The following is an 18,214-nucleotide window of genomic DNA, read 5'->3' on the forward strand; positions in this document are numbered from 1 at the left end:
AGGAGTGTACTGGGGCGCCACCTTGCCTTTGATGAGTTGCTGGCAGAACATCGGGCAAGTTTGAAGAACAAGGAGACTGGTAAAGAGAGAAAGCTGCAGGCTAAGGAGACGGTGCCGCTCTCTCTGGGTCAGGAGGCCGCTCCGGGCCCGGTGATGTTGGGGATCTCTCCAAACCGGCCAAAGCTTGCCGCCTGCTCTGGTGCAAGGTACAGTCCAAGTTTCCAGGATTCTGGGGTTTCAGCGTTTTGACAGGGAAGGGGGAGTTCAGAGATGTCATTCAGGGAATCTAGACCAAAATAAATCTTAAATTCAGACCATGGCCTTTCAGAGGAGGCTGCTTTTACCTCATCAAGATTCGGAGAAAACTGGACGAGTCTCCCCCAGAAAATTATGAAGAATTCTGGGCTCAATTGGATTTGTAAGCCTGGGATTAAAGGACTTTTATTGGGTGAGGGCTATTGAGGTTTTGGTGCAAGGTGGGAGAATGAGTTGAGTGCAGATCAGCTATGATTGAACAGACTGCCAAAGGAAACTCAAAGTGGCTTCCTCCTGAGTCCATGTAACAGACTTGAGGGGCTGAATTGCCTGCTCCCTTTTGATGTTGCTGAAGGACCTGTGGTTACTTCACTATCTGGGCTGGTTAAGTCCCATGTTTCTTTGCTTTGAGCTGTGGTTGCTTGCTCTCACAAGGCTGCATGAGGAATTCTACAATGCTGCATTGGAAGTGTCAGCCTGAATTCTGGTGTCAGGTCCATGGAATGTGTTTCCGAGGTGAGAGAGTACTGCCGCAGATAAGGCACAATTATTAGACTTTTCAGGTGATCAGGAGGGTAGAGCATTAACTGAAGCTGACCTTGAACTTTGAAATTTTTTTTTTCCAGAATCGATATATCTGAAACTTGCATGTTGCAGCTTATTTCACGTTGCACAGAAATCACAGAACAGGCCATTCGGCCCAACTGGTTCCTGCTGGGGCTTATGCTCCACATGAGCCTCCTCCCACATTCTCCAGCTAATTCAGGTGGGAATCAACCTTTCCAACACAGGAAGCAGGCATTGACAGCCTGAGAGCATCCTGATTTCAACCGATTTATTTGGCAATCTTTTTCATTCCACACTCTCAGCATCACATTATTTTTCAACAGCACTTCAGCCAAGATTAATAAACCCTTTTGTTTTTAATGCAAGTAAGTAGGTCCCATGTAGCAGTATGTAGGCATTGGGCTGTTATGGTCTTCCAGTGTACAATTCCAGCCTGTGCCACCAGATGGTACACTTACTCCTGGTCTGCTGGTTGCAGCTTGCACAAATTGCTAATATGAATCTTCCATTTGGTCTTGATTTGAGGTAACTCTCTAGTAAGATGTACAAATAACCTGATGCAAGGAGGTATTTTGCAAAAATATATCGTGCAAAAACACTTTTAGTTTACAATAAGTGAAACTATCAATTTTATATAAAATTGCATTCTGTGCAGTAACTTAATACAAAATCATAAATTTGGTGTGCTATCTATATTGTGTTACTTTTAACTGATGATGGCTGGACTGGGAAGGAATCTGGTTAATGTCAGTAGGGATACAATCAGTAACTCAATGTGCTGGGGGGAGTAGTTACCAAGTGTCAGTGAGAGAGTTGGATTAAGAAGGCATTGGGAGAGGGAGATTGTTGAGTGACATCGATTTTTGTGATACGTAGATTCTCTCACAATCAGTCTGTGTTAATATTAACAACTGACCTGGCATTAGCTGTTTTTGTGGAAGAGAGTTCCAGACTTCTCCCACTCTTTCTGCTGTATGAGTATTTAATAATTTCACTCCACAAACATCTGCAACACCGTGCAAACCCCCACACTGTTGCTAGACCCTATCCAATACCTTCCAGTCCCTGCTATACCCAAACTCCTCCAGACCTGATACCCACCCTCCTTGTCTTCTGCCAAACTCGATTTCTTCCACCCACCCGAACCTCCCCAAAACTGCATGACTTACCACTTTGTACTTTGGCACCCCATGCACTTGTCACCCTATCTCCTTCCCACTTCTCATCCCATGTACCTGGTACTCTGCTCAGCTGTCCCCTACCCTACTGTCCCAGCACCCTAACATCATGGACTTGCACAGCAATTGTCAAAGTGAACCTGTAAATTTCAGAGTATAGAAGCTGACTGCTGGGAAATGCGCAATGTGGTTTTCTTTCCCCTGCATTATGAGAAAACTGTTTGAACAAAAGTACAGCTGTGACCTCCTGCGGGATCCCTGATCTCACACTCATATCAGAAATGTGGAGCATCCTCTTTTGTGAATGAAGGGCCAGAGTGGCAACCCACATGAGATTGCCATTCCTTGGAAAATCTGGCCCACTATACTGAAAGCCTTGACCAAATCACCCTTTTAACCATCCATATTTTAGGGAATATAATCCTAGTTTGTCATTGCAATTTAACTTTTGGAGTACAGCTATAACTGTGGTACATTAACACTGCACTTCATCCAAGGCCAGTGTGTGTGAACCAGGATGCAAGTCAGCCTCTCTGGCCTTTTGCGTGATTCAGTTCAATAATGGTTGATCCAATTATGCTCTCAACTCCATATTCTTTTCTCCTCCCAATAAGTTTTGACTCCCTTTTAGCTATGGTGATCAGAACTGTTCACTGTAATTCCAGGTGAGTTCTTACCAATGCTTCTCACGACTAAAAGATTATGTCTACCCTCTTGTATTTTAATCCTCCAGGTACAAAAGCCAGTATTCTCTTGATTTTTCTTTTGATTTTTGTCGCTCATAATATTTTAGTAATCTGTGTACCTGGAGTATCTCTGGGCCTCTGTGGTTTCTAGCTTTTCACCAATTTAAAGTAGTCTATTCTTTTATTTTAATCCAAATTGAATGACCTCACATTTGCCATTTGCCACACTTTTGTCCATTCACTAGTCCTCCAATATCTCTTTGTACTTTCCAATCTTTATTGCATCAGCAAACTTGGATATATGGCTGTCTATCCCGTTGTCTAAGCCATTAATGAATGCATTGACTATGTGAGAGTGGAATCCCTCTGGGACAATGCCTGTCCCGTTCTGCCAATTCAAACTCCTGGTCGTTACTTGTACTCTCTATCTCCTGAGGCTCAGCCAGTTCTCCAGCTGGTTCAACGATTTATCTTCAATGTCATGAGTCTCAGTTGTAACTGATAGTCTCTAGTGAGGGATCCTGTTGCACATCTTCTGTACATTAATGTAAATAACATTTGTGGACATTCTCCAGTTCATGATTTTAGTCTCCACCTCAAAATGTATAACCAGATTTTTCAACCATGACTAACTCTTTACAAATATTTGCAGGTTCTCTGTGATAAATGAATATTTTTGAGGTGTTGAGCACTCCTAATGTTAATTATAAACTCCACATAAAAGATTCTAGGCTACCTGGTTGATAATTCCCTAGTTTGTTGTTCCCTCCTTTCTTTAATAGCAAAGTTACATGGGTGGTTTTTCAATCTGAAGGAATCGTTTTCAAATTGAGAGAAATTTGAAAGATTGTAGTTAGATCTCCCGTGTACAAAGATCTCCCGTGCTTCTTTTAAGACTTGATATGAAAACATCAGTTTCTGTGCACTTCTCATAGTTTAATGCATTAATGTCTCCATTGCTATTACCTTGCTGAAGTTAAAGTTGTTGATTCCCTGCTGTCAGTGATAATTTCCTTGAGAGTTTTGATATGCTGATCTCTTTCTCTGCTGTGAATACTGAAGCAATGTCATCATTCGGTATTTTGGCCAGTTCCTTGATTTCAATAACAATGACACCACTATCTTTGCTAATTTGAAAACATTTTTATGTTAATTGTGATATCATTTTTGCTTCTTTTCAGGCTGCGTTTTTATAGCTCTTGCTGTCTGTTTTGTCATCCTCTGTGCTTTATCGTCTCTTTCGTATTTGCGCCGTTTTGTATTTTTGTAAACTTGTTCTTTACTGTTAATGTGTTTCTGAGATCTTTAGTTGTCCGCAAATGTACCTTTGACAAGTAGAAATTTCCCCTTTAAAGGTATAAATTGATGCTGTGTAGCATTAATTTATTTTTGAACACTACCTATTTATTGTTTGTTGCTTTGTACATTAATGGATTTGCCCAGTTTACTGTAGACTATATCTGTGTCAGCTCATTGAAATCAGTCTATCTTAAGTCAAGACTTTCACGGTTCATCCTTTCAAACTGTATTAAATTTGGTCGTGTTATGATCACTATTTGACAATGCTCTTGACCTTTAGGCTGTTAATTAACTCTAGTATATTACTAATCCTCCTTGAAGGCATGTATCTGTGATAATCACCAAGTCATACCATCACCGGTTATGCAATCCTCGTCCAAGACACACATCATCAATACTTCGACGTTTTTCACTGTTCCTTCAGTGTCACTTGGTCAAAATCCTGGAATTCCCTCCCTAAAAACATTGCGGGTTTACCTACAGCGCGTGGACTGCAGAGATTCAGGAGGGCAGCTCATTGAAATAACTCCACAGAGGCTGGTATCCCATCTCCAAGACCCCCTTTATTTACACATGGAGAGTCCTTGACACTGATCCAGCTCCCTCAGAGTGAACAGAACCCCTGACACTCCTGTTTATACCTGTCAGCCAGGGCTCCCTGATTGGACCAGATTAACAGCCCCAGTCAGGGAACTCAGATTCTGAGGGCCACCTCACTGAGCTCGTTACACTCACAACACATCTTCTCAAGAGCAATTACAGATGGGCAATAAATGTTAGCCATATGCCATGATCAACATTTCAAGTTCATTCAGTTTGATTTTTATACGTGGAATATTTGAATAAAGAATGCTTAATCGAATCTCCCACCGTTCAATATTCTCCCTTTCTTTGATGAACACAGATATTCAGTTGACCCTTAGCTGCATTACATGGAAATGACAGCCCTCTACATCCACTGGCTGTGGGTTCAGGGTTTGTGAGCTGCTGCACTAGGCTGGGCTCGCTCTCCCTGCTCTGTTCATGTTCTTTATTTCCTTTCCACAGGGTTTTTTTGCAAAGTGATCTGATTGAAAATGAGAAACCCTCTGATCCTGTACCACATCCTGAGCTCCCGTACCCTTTGTTCAGGTTTGAGATAAACAGCCGGCTATCGAGTGAGGAGAGTGATGGGGAGATGACCGAGGAAGCTGAGAAGCTGGATTGTCACTATTCACGCTTTCATCCAAAGCCTCTGGCAGTACGTACTCTATCAGTTCCGTTGCTCTCTTTGATGCTCATTTGTCTTTCTGGGAATGTTCATGTTTTAAATTCACCCTGCTGGAGACCAAATGAGATTGGGAAACATCTGTAACTGGGTTGTCTTATTCAGTCCTTGCCATGAAATGTTTTTATTTACTTAAATGGAATGATACAGCACAGAACGAGGCCATTCACGCCATCGTATGTGTGCTGACTGCTTGAAGGAGTGGTTCAATTAATTGTGTTCTCCTGCTCTTTCCCTTTAACTCTGCAAATTATCCTTCAGATATTATCCAACTCTATTTTGAATGTTGCTGTTTAATCTGCTTCTATCCCCCTCTCAGCTATGTATTCCAGACTGCAGTTGCTGCATAAAAGATAAATGTTCCCTGCATTCACATCCCTCCTTCCTTTGGATGTTTTTCTAAAATCTATTAGTGCGAGCCCTCCTGCATGTGGAAATAATATCTCCTTATATACAATGGATAGTACTTCCAATTGCTTAGCACCTTCCCTACCTAATGACGTCCCAGAATCTGTGACCAAGAAAAGATATTTTCTGTAATGTTGGAAAACCAGCAGCATTTTTGCAATTTCCCACATCAACAGTGATTTAATGAGCAGGTAGTCTGTGTTAGTGATGTTTTAGTGATGTCTGAAGGATATTGGCCAAGATACTGCAGACAGCTCCCCTGTTCTCTTTGAATATTGTCGTGGGATCTTACCATTCACTTAAGAGGGCAGGTGGAGGTTCAGTTTAACATCTCATCTGAACATCAGCTCCTAATACAGTGCACAGCTTTCTCAATGAGGACAGATCTGATGGTTTTAACACGAATTGCATCTCATGCACTCAAGTTCACTCACGTTCACTTATTCACTCCACATGGCTTTGAATTCTCCTGTACTAAGCCAGGGGAGAGCGACAGATTCTCCTGTTAGTTATGGCAGATACAAGAGATGTCATTTCTGTCCTCAGTATGAAGGCTTAGGAGGAAATCGACTGTTCTGTAGCCAGTGAAATTTTCAATTGAGTCCCGTCAATCACGACAGCTATTTGGAGGAGAGGGTTCTCCGTTCCCGTGTCGAAAGAGGTGCTGCCTAACGTTGGCAATGAACAGTGTTATGGACCAGGCCAGACCTCCTCAAAACTCTTTATGAAGGTAGCGCAGATCCTAACTTTTTCTTATTTTAAGGGAAGATGTGGGTGGATATTCCAGGAGTGATGCAGCTGTTTAAACCCCTCAGCTTTAAGCAAAACAGAATTTATTTACACACTACAGTTGAAGTATGAACAAAAAAAAACAGACCTTACAATAACAACTATTTGGAAACCCAACCGACTGAAAATTGCAACTTAACGAAGGAGCCGTTCCAATCCCCGCAACAGCCCATAAACATACCCCTTGGTAAATGAACACAGGCAAGAGAGATTTCAGAGAGAAGAGTCAGGCAAAAAACATCTGTTGAGGCATGGAACCTTGTTTACTGTAACAGCTTCCCTGCTACCAGCAGCTCCTGACTGCCTGCTAAAACAAAATCTAAACAAGAAAAAAACCTGAACTGGCCACTGTTCTGCCATTGTTTAAATTAGCCACTTCCAGACATATCGGCACCTCGGCCTTTACGACCCCTCTTGAAAAAAAACCAAGGACAAAATAATCTTGGTAAAGGGGCAGCATTGTCACAACAATCCAATTTTCAACAAGTCAGAATCTTTCATAAATTGTGCACAGTTTAACTATGAATTAGAAGGTGGACTGGTATAACTTTAAAATATAAAAACAATCTCTGGAAATAGTGGGTCAGGTGGCATCTATGGGCTCAGAGAACATAGAACGTTACAGCACAGTACTATCCCTGCTATCTGTCCTACATCTATCACCCTCAATTTAAATCTATGTCCCCTCGTCGCTATCTGAGGAAAAAGGCTCTCACTGTCCACCCTATCCATCCCTCTGATGATCTTATATATCTCAATTAAGTCACCTCTCAACCTTCTCTCTAACGAAAACAGCCTCAAGTCCCTTAGCCTTTTCTCGTAAGACCTTCCCTCCATACCAGGCATCATCCTGGTAAACCTCTTCTGAAACCTTTCCAAAGCTGCCACAATCTTCCTATAATGCGGTGACTTGAAATATTGGCTCATTGAGCTGAACCATTAACACTGCCCCTCTCGCTGCCAATGCTGAGTATTTCCAGCATTTTCTATATTTATTTCAGATTTCCAGCTGCTCTGGTAATTTGCATTTGCAGAAATTAGTTGCTGATTCACCTCCCTAACCCAGCATTCCCTTCCCTCTTATTGGGGGCCAGCAAGGTTTACCAATCTGCATCTCACTGTTCCCTTTCTCTCTTCCAGTTTTGCACTTTCGGAAGCCGGATGATTAGTCGGGGCTGTTACGTCTTCAACAGGCGCTTTGATCGTTTCCGTATGGCCCTTAATTCCATGGTAGAAAAGCACCTGAATTCTCAGATGTGGAGGTCAGAACATTATCCTTTTTCTTGACTGGATATTCTCTTATATTGAGATGTGGGTGGGGATTTTGTGTGTGTGTCTCTGTGTGTGTGTCTGTGTGTTTCTCACCTGCAAATGAAAATTTATGTTGTGCTATTCCCAACATCAGCAATCTTGAACTGCTTTACAGACTGTGAAATATTTTTGACTTATCGCCCCATTGCAATGTCATAAATTGGGCAACAAATATAGGAACTATCCTGCATAAATGACTCTCTTAAACTGAAAGACAGCACCTTCAATAGTACAGTGCTCCCTCAGTCAGGCTCCCTTAATAGTCCTTCTCTATGAAACTGTATTACCCCTGGACTGTCTTAAAACCGTGCATTGCTACCTGTGTACTGAACCCCCATAGAGCACTGCTCACTCAGTATTTTCCCATCAACTGCCATGTGCTTCATCAGTGTTTCCTGTGAAACAGTGTTGCATTATCTCTGACTGTGAGGGATTCCCTCTGGACTCCCCTCTGTACCCACTCCATGAACTGTTCCCTTTGGACTCCACTCTGGGCATTGTTCCCTCTGTGCACTGTTCCCTCTGGGCACTGTTCCCTCTGTACCACCCTCTGGGCACTGTTCCCTCTGTACCCCCCTCTGGGCACTGTTCCCTCTGGGCATTGTTCCCTCTGTAACCCCCTCTGGGCACTGTTCCCTCTGGGCACTGTTCTCTCTGTACCCCCCTCTGGGCACTGTTCCCTCTGTACCCCCCTCTGGGCACTGTTCCCTCTGGGCACTGTTCCCTCTGGGCACTGTTCCCTCTGCACCCCCCTCTGGGCACTGTTCCCTCTGCACTCCCCTCTGGGCACTGTTCCCTCTAGGCACTGTTCCCTCTGCACCCCCCTCTGGGCACTGTTCCCTCTGGGCACTGTTCCCTCTGCACTCCCCTCTGGGCACTGTTCCCTCTGGACTCCCCTCTGGACTGTCCCCTGACCGTGTGGGGTTCCCTGTGATAGTCGATGAGAAGATCAGCCTGGATACGGCAGTCTGGGTGTGCGAGTGATGGAGACATCTTGATGATATCTAACTCTTGTTCTTTTGATTTCATTGCAGAAAGATTCCTCCAGCCACGGATCCACAGAGCACGCCACTGGCTGTCCCAACTCCAGCCCCCTCCGTGCTTTCTCTCCCATCTATTTCGTCTATTTCTGGATCTCTGTCTGCCTCAGCTTCTTCCCCGGGCGTGGAACTGAAAGCAGCGTCCTCGCCTGTTAGCCTTGTTGGAGCTCGAGGCCCTCCTGAGCCACCGTCTGCGTGCTGCCGCGCACTCCCTCCGCTGACCCCTCCAGCCCGCATTCCCTCCCCCTCTTTGAGTAGATCACCCTGGACCAAGAGCAGCCGGGCGCCTGGGTTTCACTTGGAGCTTGGTCCCATCGGCGATGCGTCTCTGAGCAAACACAAGAAACCAGGGCCTGCCTCCTGTAACCTGCCCCCTCCCTCCGATTCCCCCCTCAAAAGAAACTGTGTGTTGAGTCTGGACAGGATAAGTGCTGCCCCTCCTGGCGGGACGGCCCTCCACCCTCCTCACTCGAATACCTCTTCACACAGGGTGAGCAACGGACTCGGTGCCCATGGACCCAAAGCAGGACGCTCAGGATCGACCGCAATTCTGGGCCTTTCAGGGAACTCCCTCAAAGGGAATGGCAGGACAGTAGAACAGTTTGGTCCCAAAAAGGAGGCCCGCTTGTGTGCAGCTCTCAACCCAGCTTCGCCCCCACAGCCTCCCACGTCCCCAGCACGGACCGAGGGCAGGAAGCGGAAGAACGCAGCCTCCTGCTCGAAACCCACGAAAATAGCCAAGGGCCCCGACGTCAGCAGCGTCCAGAGAAAGAGAGAGGAGAGCCTGGCAACAACACGACCTCACAGCAACTCTCACCCACACAAGGTACCCCAAACTCTTCTCCCTCTGCACACCCCAACGAAATGGAGAGGATAGGAGCAGGGGTAGGCCATTCTGCCCTTCCAGCCTGCCTCACCGTTCAATACCAGCATGGCTGCTCATGCAATCTCACTGTCCCATTCTTGCCCTCTCCCCATCCCTCTTGATCCCTTTAGCCTCCAGACCCACATCCAGCTCCCTCTTGAATCTACCTAATGAACTGGCCCCAACAGCTTCTTGTGGGAGAGAATTCCACAGGTTCACAATTCTCTGAGTGAAGAAATTCTTCCTGATCTCAGTCCTGAATGGCTCACCCTCTATTCTTAGACTGTGACCTCTCGTTCTGGACTTCCCCAACATTGGAAGCATGCTTCCCACATCTAGCCTGTCCAGTCCTGTCAGGATGTTATATGTTTCTATGAGATCCCCCTCATTCTTCTAAATTCCAGCAAGTCCAAGCCCAGCTGAGCCAGTCCCTGGGGAAACCTATCAAATAACTCCAAGGGACGAGTGCTCCTTTGTAGCTGGATGCTCCTTGCCAGTGGTGCTGCTGTACCTGGCTAGGGAGGAGCAATGGTATTTGGGCTCCTCATCCCTATTTATCATCCAGGGTTCCTTTTCCCCCTGTGAGTACGGAGTGTGTGAGTGTGTGCACGGGTTGGATGGAGTCATGTTGACATCCAGTTGATGGTACTGAGGTTGTGTAGCTCACTGCCAATCTCCATCCAGAGCAAATTTTCAGCCATTGTTGCCTCCCTTTTGTGAGAAGGTGGAGAGTTTTTACCCCATTTCTGAAAGATCCTTGTGACTGGCGAATGTGAATATCGGGCTGATAGTAACTGTCTGTTTGCACAGTCATTTAAAAGTTAATGGTGTAAAAAGAGGCAAATTGTGGTAGTCAGATATCATTGAGTCATAGAGGTCTACAGCACGGAAGAAGGCCCGTCAGCCCATTGATCTGCACCAGTCAGAAATACCTTAGTCAAAAACCTGAACTGTTGCAATCCCATTTTCCAGCACTTTGCCCATAGCCTTGGCATCACAGGTGCACATCCAAATCCTCCTTCAATGTGGTGAGTATTTCGGTCTGTCCCACCCTTGCAGGCAGTGAGGTCCAGATCCCAACCACCTTCGGTATGAAAAGATCTGTCCTCACATTCCATCCCCCCCCCCACCACCAAAACCTCCTACCCTTTCCTAAATCGATAAGGGGAAAAGGTTTCACCATGTCTACGCCCCTGATCATTTTAAACATTTCCATCTTGCCCCTCCAAGGAAAACAACCCCTATCTATCCAACCTCTTCATAACTGAAACTCTCCAACCAAGGTGATATTTTAGTAACTCTCCTCTGCGCCCTCTCCAGTGCAGTCACATCCCTCCTATAATATGGATTCTAGATCTGTGCACACGACTCCAACTGAGGCTTAACCAACATTTTATAAAGTTCCAGCATAACCTCCCTGCTCTTAACCTCTATGCCTTGGCTAAAAGAGGCAAATGTGCCTTCTTAACCATTTTATCCACCTGTCTTACTGCCTTAAGAGACCAGCGGGCATGCACATCAAGGTCCTCCTGTCCCTTGTGTATTCCCTTGCCTTGTTCCCTCACGCTTCCATTTGCCACTGATGGGCCCATCTGACCAGTCCATCTATATAAAGTACAAAACCTTATAGCACAGGAACAGGCCCTTCGGCCCTCCAAGCTTGTGCCGTTCCACATACTCTATCTAAACCTGCCACCTATTTTCTAAGGATCTGTATCCCTCTGCTCCATGCCCATTCATGTATCTGTCTAGGGACTGGCTCAGCTGGGCTTGGACTTGCTGGAATTTAGAAGAATGAGGGGGATCTCATAGAAACATATAACATCCTGACAGGACTGGACAGGCTAGATGTGGGAATGATGCCATCGTTCCCACCCCTAACACCCCCGCTGGCAACGCATTCCAGGCACCCGCACCCTCTGCGTAAAGAACCTTTCACATATATCTCCCCTAAACTTTTTCCCACTCACTTTGAACTCGTGATCCCTACTAATTGAGGCCCCACTCTTGGAAAAAGTTTCTTGCTATCCACCCTGTCTACACCGCTCATGATTTTGTAGGCCTCAATCAGGTCCCCCCTCAAATTCCTTCTTTCTAATGAAAATAATCCTAATCTACTCAACCTCTCCTCATAGCTAGCACCCTCCATACTAGGCAACATCCTGGTGAACCTCCTCTGCACCCTCTCCAAAGCATCCACATCCTTTTGGTAATGTGGCGACCAGAACTGTATGTAGTATTCCAAATGTGGCCGAACCAAAGTCTTATACTATTGTAACATGACCTGCCAACTGTTGTACTCAATACCCTGTCCGATGAAGGAAAGCATGCAGTATACCTTCTTGACCACTGACCACTGAACTGACCTGTGTTGCCACTTTCAGGGAACAATGGACCTGAACACCCTGATCTCTCTGTACATCAATTTTCCCCAGGACTTTTCCATTTACTGTATAGTTCGCTCTGGAAATGCATTTGCCTGGATTGAACTCCATCTGCCATTTCTGTGCCCGACTCTCCAATCTATCTATATTCTGCTGTATTCTCTGACAGTCCTCTTCACTATCTTAGTGTCATCTGCAAAGTTGCTAATGAGGCAACTTACACCTTCTCCAAATCATTTATGTATATCATAAACAACAGTGGTCCCAGCATGGATCCCTGTGGGACATCACTGATGACAGGTCTCCATTTTGAGAAGCGCCCTATTATATCCTCCTATAATCTAAGATTATCCTTCTCATTGTTTACCAACACCATTTTTTGTATCATCCGCAAACTTAGTGATCAAGCCCCTCCCTTATATTTAAGTCTAAACCATTTATATGGATCACAACAGCAAGGGATCCAAAACTGATAACTGTGGAATCCCACTGGACTCAGACTTCCAGTCACAAAAAGACCTTGCGGTCATCATCTTTCTGCCACTCAGCCAATTCTGGGGCCAATTGACCAAATTTCCTCTGATGCCAAGGGATTTGACCTTCACTATCACTCTCCCATGCAGGACCTTACCAAAAGCCTTGCTGAAGGCCAAGTTTATTACATTCAATGCATTGCCCTCATGTACAGATCTGGTCACGTCTTCAAAGCATTCAATCAAGTTGGTCTCCCTTTAACAAGACCATGCTGGTTGTCTTTAATTAATCCCTGTTTTTCCAAGTGCAAATTATTTCAGTCCCTCAGAATTGATTCCAGTAGTTTCCCACCACTGAGGTTAGACTGACCATCTTGTAGTTTCCTGGCTTACCCTTTGCTCCCTGAGCAGAAAGCTGAATTAGTGTTTTCTAAATAGGGGGAAGTTCAGAACTGTAAAGGAATGGAGAGATTTCAAGATCTAAGCAGGAACGAAGGGAAATCTAGAGGACAGATTGAGAAATATTTCCAAAGACTAATGGAGCATTGGCCTTTCTCTCAAGGGACTGGAGTACAATTATGCTGCGGCTGTACAGAGTGGGAAGACTTTTCCAATACCTTTCCATTCAAGCCAGGCTATTCCGGTGGGGGTTGTCAAGAAGTACATTTTCACCCAAAAAGTAGGATTCTGGTGAAGGAAACGACAGATGGATGAGCTCATGATGGAACTAGGATGAACCTTATAAAATCAGGGTGTGATTCAACTGGACGCCAGCGTAGGTCATTGAGCAGGGGCACCTCCAGGGTGGATGCACATCCATAACCAGTGTGTAACTTGGAAGCCTTGTCTCTGCTGTGCTCGATGGTGTTGGTTTCAGAGGAGAGAAAAAAAACCTGTGACTAACCATGTATGAGAGTTTCTGGCATGTGCAAAGTGCTAGCCAGAGTTTGGGCATTTGAAACAATCATTAATCTCACCTTAAACAAGCAAATTCTTTCTTGCTTCTAGCCTCTGCGGAGGAGCACCATGTTTTCAGATGGAGGATTAAACGTAGAGTTGATCAATCTATACCATGCGTGTAGGACTAGGAATTGAATACTTTCCTTTGTCTTTCCACTGAATTGGTGATCCTCAGTTAATGTGATCTCATTTCTCCACATCTGAAACGTTCTGGTCACATCACCTGTGACTCAGTGGATAGTCAGAAGCAACAGTTTACCTCTGATTTTGAAGATCACTGGTTAAAGCCCCAATTCAGAGACTCAAAACACACAGCCGAGGCTGCCCCTCTGCAGCATTGCGAAAATGTTGTATAGACACAGGCTCTGTCTTTCAGATAAGACACTAAACCACCTGCCCTCTCAGGTGGATTTAAATGATCCCATGGCACCATTCCAAAGAGGATCAAGTGTACGGGGTCAATATTTACATCTCAACCAACATCACTTGGAGAGATTATTTAGTCACTATTTCGTTGCATTTTGTGGTGGTTTATTGTGTGAAAATTGTTATGTTTCTTACATTATACTCTTCAGAAATACTATAGAGATATTGCCAGGGTTGGAGGATTTGAGCTATAGGGAGAGGCTGAATAGGCTAGGACTGTTTTCCCTGGAGTGTTGGGGGCTGAGGGGTGACCTTATAGAGGTTTACAAAATTATGAGGGAAATAGATAGGGTAAATAGACAGGCTCTTTTCCCTGGGGTGGGGGAGTCCAGAACTAGAGGGGAAAGATATAAAAGGGACTTCAGGGGCAACCTTTTTACACAGAGGGTGGTACGTGTATGGAATGAGCTGCCAGAGGAAGTGGTGGAGGCTGGTCCAGTTGCAACATTTAAAAGGCATCTGGATGGGTATATGAATAGGAAGGGGTTAGAGGGAGATGGGCCAAGTGCTGGCAAATGGGACTAGATTAGTTTAAGATATCTGGTTGGCACGGACGAGTTGGACTGAAAGGTCTGCTTTTGTGCTGTACAAATCTATGACTCTACGAGTGCTCTGGGGAAAGGGGCTGGGTGCTGGCAGGTGGGACTAGATTGGTTTGGCATATCTGGTCAGCATGGACGAGTTGGACTGAAGTGTCTGTTTCTGTGCAGTACATTTCTATGACTCTATGTCCCGTAGTTGTGAAAATAAAAATGCACATTCTGAGAGTGAGTTTGTTTCCTCAGCGTTAATCTTTCTTTTCCTCCTATCATCTCCAGGCAAAAGTGCGTCCCTGATGACAAGTTGGTCCTAGTTTCCCAGAAACGTCCATCCATCAGTTGCCACCTCCAGACCTTCACTCACACAAACCGGACATCGTCCAGGCTATTGGGAAGTCTGCTGCGCCACAGGCTGTTTATGCACAAATCACTGCAGACCCTCACACTAGCCGCCTTAGTCGGTATGAACTATTTTGTTGACCTTTGTGTCTGTAGCAGGAGTCACTGCACCTTGTCATCCATTTGTTTTGTTTGTTCTCTGCTTCCGATCTGTCCACTCCGAGGTTACACCTTTGTGGTTGTTTAACGTGGCATCCTTGCTGTGCACTGGTAGGAAGAGGGGCAGTTTCCAAATGCGTGCCAAATGGTTGGTGAGGTGCATATTCAGTGATTTGGCCTCCAGAACAGTGGAGAGTGAAGGGAAGTGTTCCGACCATGTCTTCAGTCTGGGTGCCCAGCATCGGGCCCAGGTCTCCTGATGGCATTGTGCCTTCCCCCTGTCCCCTCCTCCACCCCTGTCTCCTGACCCACACCAGGGGTCAATCCCTTAGGTGCCGGACACCTGTTGGGGGTAATTTCTCCGGGGAGCCGTTCCTCTCAAGTGACTCCCAGGTGATTCAGCATCATGGTCAAGAACAAGAGCCGACCTCACGCCCAGTCCACTGAGGCTCTGCATTGTATCCCTGTTGCTCCCTTAGTCACCATATTGGGCATTGCCCATTCCTCATATTGAGCAGTCTCGGTGAGGGCTGAAGGTTAAGGGACAATGGCTGTCACCAATTTGATGTTCTTACTGAATTGGAAGAACCAGAATGTGTCAATCACAAATCCAAGAGTCAGGAGAAAGACGACGCACAGGATCTGGAGATGAATGGGTTGCTTTTTTTTTACCGTTTCTCAACATATTACATAATGAAGAAGCCACAATGTCACCATTTCCCAGAATGCAGGTCTGGCATGGAAGATTTCTTTTCAAGAATCTCTTCTTGCCTGTGCAATCCTTACAGACTGAGGTAGAATCCTCTGAGCCAAGGAATGCTTTGATCTCTGGTAACTAGTAATAATGTTTGCCCTTAAAACATGATTGCAAATAATACCTTGGCTGTCTGCCACTTGGTGATAGTGTCACCATCAGTGACCCTGTAATTGCATTAATTATGGAAGCATGTTATTAACTTCCTGCCCCCTCACTACAACTGAAGTCTTTTGAAAGTTCTAACTGTCGTACAACATGTCTGCCCAGTACTGGGTGACACTGCCAACATGTATTTGTTAAAGTGCATTACCTAAGATTGTACATTGGCTCCATGTGGTATTTGTCTTTATTCATTCATGGGAGGTGGACATCACTGGCTAGGCCAGCCATTTAATGCCCATCCCTAATTGCCCAGAAGACAGTTAAAACAGTTAAGAGTCAACCCCATTTCTGTGGGATTGGAGTCATTTGTAGACCAGACCAGGTAAGGATGGCGGCTTCCTTACCTGAAGGATGTGAGTGAATTAGATGGGTTTTTCCAACAAGTGATAGTTTCATGGTTATCATTAGACTCTCAATTCCAAATTTTACTGAATTCAAATTCTACCATCTGCCATGATTCAAATCTGGGTTCCCAAACACTACTTGAGTTTCTGAATTAATAGTCTACCTATTGAACCGCTGGCTATCACAGTCCCCAATGAGGTTTGCAAGACTCAGTACTAAATCAGGCTACACATTGGGTGAGCAGTTTGAAATAGCATTCTGCTCTCTCACTGACCCTGACAAATAGGTGCTCATCTAGATTCACATTTTAACAAGAGACATCAGTTGGTGTGGGGCCTACACTGAAGAGAGTTCCATTCGGTCACCATTGCAGAGAGCTGGTGCCTGATCCAGCAAGGAAGGACTAATTTACAATATCCACTGCAGAATTATTCACCATGTGGACTATGTTACAAATAGCAGGCTGCAGATGTTCACAGGTAGAGAGTTGGTATTTCCCCGAGAGGTCTCACAAAGTCTGAGAGAGGATTTGTGGAACTTTCAAATCTGATGGGTTGAGTGAGAGATTCAAGTCTTCCTTCAAACTATTTATAAAATCTCAAATCATCCCTTACTCTATGATAAACTGAGCAAACATTTCACATATTTGATTGCTGCTCAGTACTCCTCACTTGGAGCAGGAAAGCTTCAACAATCTTATAATTTCATTCCGTTACTTCAGTATTTCTGTTTCTGCTCAACCTATTTTATCAGCCTTTTTGAGAAATTATGGCTTTGTTTTATTTCTCATAACTTTTTTTCATTATATTACTATACTTTTTTATTATTATTTTTATACATATAATTATTTTGCTGTACATTTCCTACAAATAGTTCCATGATTTAGTGACCGAGGGTCAGCACTGAGCTATCAACTGTCTCTTCTGGTGGTGATGTATTTTTCCCTTGACAAATATTTGGAATATTTGGCTTGAAAAACAGTACAAATCATTTCAATGTTGTTGTGCTCTGTGAGTGACAAAGGATTAGGTTACAGATGCAGATGGAAGCTAAAGGTATACTGTTAGACTTGGTCATCTGCACGCTGTTTTCACTGTAGCCATTCCATTTTTGTGGCTGGGAGCTTATTCACAGTTTGGACAAACTCTGAGATATATCAGGTTTAGTTTAACCTGTCACGTCCACGGCAAATATTGCTCTTTTGACTGAGGAATGAGACAATGCCAACACAGGCTGTGCCTGTGTCAGATCTATGAACAACCTCTTCCATTAGTCTTACTCCTATCTGCCCTTTTCCCACAGCCCTGCAAATGTTCTCTTTTCAACTTTTCCTTGTATATCCAACAAGCTTGAACAGGGAGTGAAATCGGGTGTCAGTCTAATTACTGCAGCTTCCCGCTGGGCAGCATGGGTTAAAGTTAATTCTACCATTTATGGATTTATTTGTGCTTTTGTGGGATGTGTTTTACTGGAGAATGAAGCTGTTCCAATATCAGGAACCAGTATCAGTTGTCCTCATTACTAAGCACTCCTGGATTTATTCATTTATGGGATTTGGGTGTTGCTAGGCTAATTTTTATTGCCCAGAGGGCAGTTAAGAGTCAACCACATTGCTGTGGGTGTGGAGTCACATGTAGGCCAGACCAGGTAGGGATGGCAGATTTCCTTCTCTAAAGGAAATTAGGGACCCAATGGGTTTAAACAGTAATTAATAGTGGTCACCTTTAGTTTTTGGTTCACCCGATGGTATTCAAGCCCACCTCTTCAGAGCATGAGCCTGGGGTTCTGGATTACCCTGTCCAGTGTCATTATCTATAGTGTTAGGTGAAGGGGTAGGTGCAGGGGAATGGGTCTGGGTGGGTTGCTCTTCGGAGGGTGGGTGTGGACTTGTTGGGCCGAAGGGGCTGTTTCCACACTGTAAGTAATCTAATCACTATCCCACTGTCTCTGCTTTGCAAGATCTGCCCTCTACTACCTGTTCAATGCCATACCAGATCGTGTTCAC

General features: G+C 44.8%; 1 protein-coding gene across 1 annotated transcript; it reads left to right on the top strand.

Annotated features, from left to right (window-relative positions):
* Positions 1-6: 6 nt before the first annotated feature.
* On the top strand, positions 7-18,007 carry LOC122563020 (ataxin-7-like protein 1). Its single transcript, XM_043716326.1, has 5 exons — positions 7-206; positions 5,033-5,225; positions 7,590-7,711; positions 8,795-9,626; positions 14,727-18,007. The coding sequence occupies exons 1-5, from the start codon at positions 154-156 to the stop codon at positions 14,742-14,744; spliced, it is 1,218 nt and encodes a 405-aa protein (XP_043572261.1). The 5' UTR covers positions 7-153; the 3' UTR covers positions 14,745-18,007.
* Positions 18,008-18,214: the final 207 nt, after the last annotated feature.

This window comes from Chiloscyllium plagiosum, chromosome 26, assembly GCF_004010195.1.
Source record: "Chiloscyllium plagiosum isolate BGI_BamShark_2017 chromosome 26, ASM401019v2, whole genome shotgun sequence".
In the NCBI taxonomy this organism is placed as follows: domain Eukaryota; kingdom Metazoa; phylum Chordata; class Chondrichthyes; order Orectolobiformes; family Hemiscylliidae; genus Chiloscyllium; species Chiloscyllium plagiosum.

Excerpts from the sequence above, each read along its gene's own strand:
- LOC122563020 (XM_043716326.1), top strand. The coding sequence starts at position 154 with ATGTTGGGGATCTCTCCAAACCGGCCAAAGCTTGCCGCCTGCTCTGGT. Across the intron at positions 207-5,032 it reads GCCGCCTGCTCTGGTGCAAG|GGTTTTTTTGCAAAGTGATC; the intron begins GTACAGTCCAAG and ends TCCTTTCCACAG. Across the intron at positions 5,226-7,589 it reads TTCATCCAAAGCCTCTGGCA|TTTTGCACTTTCGGAAGCCG; the intron begins GTACGTACTCTA and ends TCTCTCTTCCAG.